The 5,452-nt window shown below is 38.3% G+C and overlaps 1 protein-coding gene across 1 annotated transcript in view; it reads right to left on the reverse strand.

Moving 5' to 3' along the window:
- Positions 1-5,188, reverse strand: part of GABRB1 (gamma-aminobutyric acid (GABA) A receptor, beta 1) — a 262,575-nt gene extending 257,387 nt beyond the window's left edge. Inside the window, exon 1 of the mRNA XM_011975036.1 lies at positions 4,965-5,188. Within this exon, the coding sequence (XP_011830426.1) occupies positions 4,965-5,170 (206 nt within the window). The 5' untranslated portion in view covers positions 5,171-5,188. The remainder of the gene's footprint in view (positions 1-4,964) is intronic.
- Between the last annotated feature and the right edge of the window lie 264 nt (positions 5,189-5,452).

The following is a 5,452-nucleotide window of genomic DNA, read 5'->3' on the forward strand; positions in this document are numbered from 1 at the left end:
TTTGTAGGAGAAGTAAGATGGCAGTAATGAGAAAAATTGAGATAGGAAATGGGCCAGGAAGTGACAGATAGTGAGGATGTTAATTTAGGTGGTAGAAGTGATTTGGAAATAGAGAAGGAGATTGAGATAGAGTGGAATAGAAGCAACAGATTAAATCTCAGTGACAAAAGAGATGTGGAATTACAGTTACCTTCAAGTTTATGTCTATTGAATGGGATGATGGTAATTTCATTAACACTTGGGAAAGGAGGATGGCCCAGTTTTGAGAATCAAATGATATGAACTAGGGGTCATGTGAGGAGGAGCTGGCAGGCAATCCAAATACAGATGCTCAGTGAGCAATTGAAAATTTTTGAAACTTGATCGTTTGGGAATTTAGATATTTAAAGCTGTTAAACTCAATAAACTGATAAAATCTTGAAGAATCCTTAGAGTTTTCAATTAGTGGCAAAAGAGGAGTCAATAATGAAATAACAAAAAACAGAAGAGCAAGAATAATTTAAAAATTGTGCTGGGTCTTGGAAGTCCTGAAGTCAGAGTCAGTCATTACTCTTACAGCATTCGGACAAGTCAAGATTCTTTAAGATTCTTTAATATTGAGAACCAGTGATGGTTTTGGTAATTTTTGGCAGAGCTGTTTTGGGAAAGTACTATGGATGGGAACCATGTTGTTGGAGATAGAGGAGTAACGTATAGTGAGGCAGTAGAGGAAACCAAAGCTGTGAGAAAACTGGTGCTCAAAGCAGAAACTGAAGAGAGGGAGTCAACAGAGAGGAGGGGCTGAAGAGGTAGGTAAAATGGGGGAGCAAAGTCTGTAAAGAGTGTGCACCAAAAAGATTACATGCAGACATGAAGAGATTAGGCTCAGAGAAAAGAGAAAAATCCTCCTTAAAGTTAAGTGGAAGAAAGGGAGGAAAAACAGAAGAATTTTAAGTGACATAGAGGGAGCTGATACTGTATCGTCTCTGCTTTTGAGTAAGAAAGGAAATGACATCATGTGTTCTGAGATGACCAAGTTAAATGGCTCATGGCACATGGACTAAAGTTCTGGTCTCCTAACACAACTTACAGCACATCATGGACATTTTTTATTTAGATTCCCCACCTAAATGGAAGAGGAAGTAATAGAGGTTACTGGGTTACTCTTTTGTGTAATGCATTTTGTCACAGGAGGGTGACCCAAGGGCAAGAGGCACAAGGAATGAAGTCTCTCCCAAGGGCCGAATATCTGTTGCATAGTAGCCTGGTTCCTCTAGAAGTGCCAATCCCTCACCAGACACCATTCTATTATTTCAGGGTGTTTACAGGACTATGTGCCATTCCTTTGGTGAAAAATCTGATTAGACATAGTTCACAAAAATAGACAACTGACTCTATTCTTCTGGCTTCATATAAGTTATAGTATCTCATATTGAGAGTTTGAATATAGCAAAAAATTGATTTTCTTTAAAATCTGTTTTCTGTTACGATTATGGAATACCTAGCCAAAGGCTTTCCAGTGCATTCAGAAAATCTCATTGATCCCATGATTGCTAAAACCTACTCATTAATATATGGACCCATTCATGATGACTATGAGCTGGACTGATGGAAAGGATTAAGGTAAGAAGTTTGATTCTCTTAATTACTCATGCCTAAAATAAATACAGCTATAAATATTCCAATATGTTATATGATAAGGATATTCTAGTATGTGTGCTTAGGAGGTGACCAATAACAGATATTCTTTAAAAAGCTCTTACCTAGAAAAATGCAGACTGTCATTTCTTAGATTAGGAAATGTTACATCAGGGGAATTAAAATGAATATGCCCTAATATATAGGATCACAAAGCAATGGAATTTAGGTTTAGTAGGTGATATAGTTTGGCTTTGTGTCCCCCACCCAAATCTCATCTTGAATTGTAATCCAAATTGTAGTCCCCAGGTGTCAAGGGATGGCCCAGTGGGAGGTGACAGGATGATGGGGGTGATTTCCCCATGATGTTCTTGTGATAGTGAGTGAATTCTCATGAGAATTGTTTTTTCGGTAAGGATGGGGTTCCTCCCCTTTGGTATTCTCTCTCTCACCCGCCACCATGCAAGACGTGTCTGCTTCCTCTTCTGCAATGATTGTAAGTTTCCTGATACCTCCCCAGCCAGGCAGAAGTGGGAGTCAGTTGAACCTCTCTTGTTTGTAAATTGCCTAGTCTTGGGTAGCATCTTTATAGCAATATGAAAACAGACTAATACAGTATGAAATTTAGGAGTAGTTTCATCCAATCACTTTTTTTAAGGTTGGTGGATCTGAAGCCCAGGGAGGTGAAATGGCTTACTGAAGGGTACCAGCTGGTTAGGCCACAAGTCTCTTGACTCAAAGTCCCAAGTGCATTCCACTGACAAATTTCTTTTTTTCTTTTTCCTTTTAAATTTTAGATTCAGGAGGTACATGTGCAGATTTGTAACATGACTATATTGCATGATGCTGGGGTTTGGGCTTCTATTAAATCCATCACCCAAATCATGAATATAGCACTCAATAGGTGGTTTTTCAACACTTGCCACACTCCCCTTCTCCCCAGTCTTGGAGTCCGCAGTCTCTATTGTTTTCAGCTCTATGTCCACTGAAAAATTTCTTTTTTTTTTTTTTTTTTTTTTGAGACTGAGTCTCGCTCTGCCGCCCGGGCTGGAGTGCAGTGGCAGGATCTCGGCTCACTGCAAGCTCCGCCTCCCGGGTTCCCGCCATTCTCCTGTCTCAGCCTCCTGAGTAGCTGGGACTACAGGCGCCCGCCACCTCGCCCGGCTAGTTTTTTTGTATTTTTTTTTAGTAGAGACGGGGTTTCACCGTGTTAGCCAGGATGGTCTCGATCTCCTGACCTCGTGATCCGCCCTCCTCGGCCTCCCAAAGTGCTGGGATTACAGGCTTGAGCCACCGCGCCCGGCCCCACTGAAAAATTTCTACTCAGCTTCTGGAAAGTTATTCTTAGGGCCAAAATAGTGAGTGTGTGGCACATAATAGGCACTCAAGGAGTATATTTTTAACTGAACAACTTTATCGCTATTTTAATCACTGATACCCCTGGGAGTTAGAAAACCACCCTCGGTATGCAGTTTGTCCAGTGCCTAATAAGGCTATATAAGGCACAACTACTTTAGAGACATACAATTTAGGACTTATTATGTATTGTCATATTGATTAGTTCATAAGATTGTCCCAGTAATGAGTAAGGGAGTATTAGCCCGTTACTATACAACTGAAAAACTAAGTCTTAACAAGTTTACATAATTTATTCAAGGTCAAGAAGTCAGAAAATTGTGGAGTTTATGCCCAATCTCAGTCCCCTGACTTTAGATGTCATACTTTCTCTGCTATACCTTATGACCTTTCCAGGATATTGATAACTTCTAGGGAAAGGAAAACTAAATCTGTGAGGGAAGAGGAAGTGGGAAAGACAGAGGAAGAGAAAGGGAAGTTATGAGAACTAGTGTGAGGCTCTTACAGAGAAAATTGGTGCCATAAAAAGAGCAGGGCACAGATAATAGATGAATGGTTTGTGTTTTTCTTTGGAAAGGTCATTGTCTGTTTGCTAGACAACAAGCTACAAAGAACTGGGTTTGCTCCGAAGGGATTAAAGTGGTGTACAACTTGGAAATAGGAGTTGACTTTTATGTGCACTTGAATGGCAATGGAGTGGAAAAGCACAGGCATGGGAATCAGGATACATGGATTTTAGTCCCAGTTCTGGCATTACCTTATTATTCCCTTATATAAGGTACTTCTCCCTTTTCTGTCTCAGTTTTCCCAGTTGTAAAATGAAATGTATTCAACTTCATGATTCTCAAATATTTTCCTTCCTTTGGATTATTCCCATTGGTAGATGCTGGTAGTAATTTGGGAAATTCATGAAGTGAGATTCTGTAATCTGACAATGTAAGCCACATTCTTTCTTGCCAAAAAAAAATCTAGTTGCTCTTTTTTTTCAATCAATCAACTTTTTATATATTCTTTACTAATCCATATACTTACACATGTCATGGTTGATTAGCCTATTAAATTGAGTCATGGATTTACTCTCCCAGGATAATTTAGAAGGGTAAATGGAAGTTACACTGGTAACAGAAAAATTACAATTGATTTATAGTATATGAACCATAACTAATAATTAACCACTAATCTTGGATTAGTAGTCTTTTTGTTGTAGCTATCAATAGACTCAAGGGAACTGTTAATTTATTTTACCATTTCTCCCAAAGACTTTTAACTCAGCGATTTTTAACTGAAGTTGAAAGTCCTTGGGGTACAGAAAGAGTGGAAAAATTTCAAAGATTGTTTTACCAAGAACAACTACGTTATTTTACTGTGCAAATGAAGACCAAAGCTATCAAATTTCAAAGATCATTTTGCCAAGAACAATTGATATTATTTTACTGTGCAAATGAAGACCCAAACTATCAACTAAATAACCAACCACTAGAAATTTCATCACAGATACATATTGTTTTCACTTGTATATTGTTTTGGGGCATTAGTGAATTTAAAGACATTAATTGTTATATTTTGACCCGTAACTGGAGTTTCAGCTTAGTATTCATGGTACATGGAAGGATTTCAAGGGGCTTATGAACACTCTGAAATAACAGGAAAATTTGAGATATTGTGAACATACAGGTTTCATCTGTTTCTCAAAAGAATCACTAAAGGTGACAACAAAGAATAAACAGCCACCACTTTACATATCCTATAATAACAGTTTACAGTTCAGATATTTCTGTTGTAAAACTGGTAGGTAATTTTGATGTATTGCCTATAATTTGTAATAAGCCCTTAACTACATGAGGGTTAGTAATAGACCTTCATAAGTATATGACACCCCATTTATATATTCATCTATATATTCTTGCTTCTCTTCCCTTTGCCCACTTCCAAAACTTGAAAATGAAACAAAGCAACAACAACTTTAAAACATGCAATATAAAGTGATTTACCGGAGTCCATAGAGAACTGTTCCATCAGGATGCAGTCGAATCATTCGATTTTTCACTGTGACCCCATGCACAAATGATTTCTTGTCATTCAGAAAGTAGGTGTCTGGTACCCAGAGTTGGTCAGCTACCCTATTGTCTAGGGTGAGGTTTAGTGGGATTCCAGAATAAGAAAGCCTTTTGTCTTTCCAAGACTGCTGGAAATACATGGTGAGTGTATAATCCTGTGAAATAAAGAAAGCCAAAAGAAGAATTTTACTATCATTATCATCTAAGGTTTAATAACATGTAGGATGTCCTGTAAGAGATTACATTTGAATATATTAAAATTTGCACTTAGAGGTATAAAGTAACTAACAGGTTAAAAGTACTAGGGGCCTTGCACTGTGGATCATGTCTGTAATTCCAGCACTTTGGGAGGCCAAGGCAGGAGAATCCCTTGAGCCCAGGAGTTCAAGACCAGCCTGTGGAATGTTATGAGACCTCATCTC

This window comes from Mandrillus leucophaeus, unplaced genomic scaffold, assembly GCF_000951045.1.
Source record: "Mandrillus leucophaeus isolate KB7577 unplaced genomic scaffold, Mleu.le_1.0 Scaffold1504, whole genome shotgun sequence".
NCBI classification, from domain to species: domain Eukaryota; kingdom Metazoa; phylum Chordata; class Mammalia; order Primates; family Cercopithecidae; genus Mandrillus; species Mandrillus leucophaeus.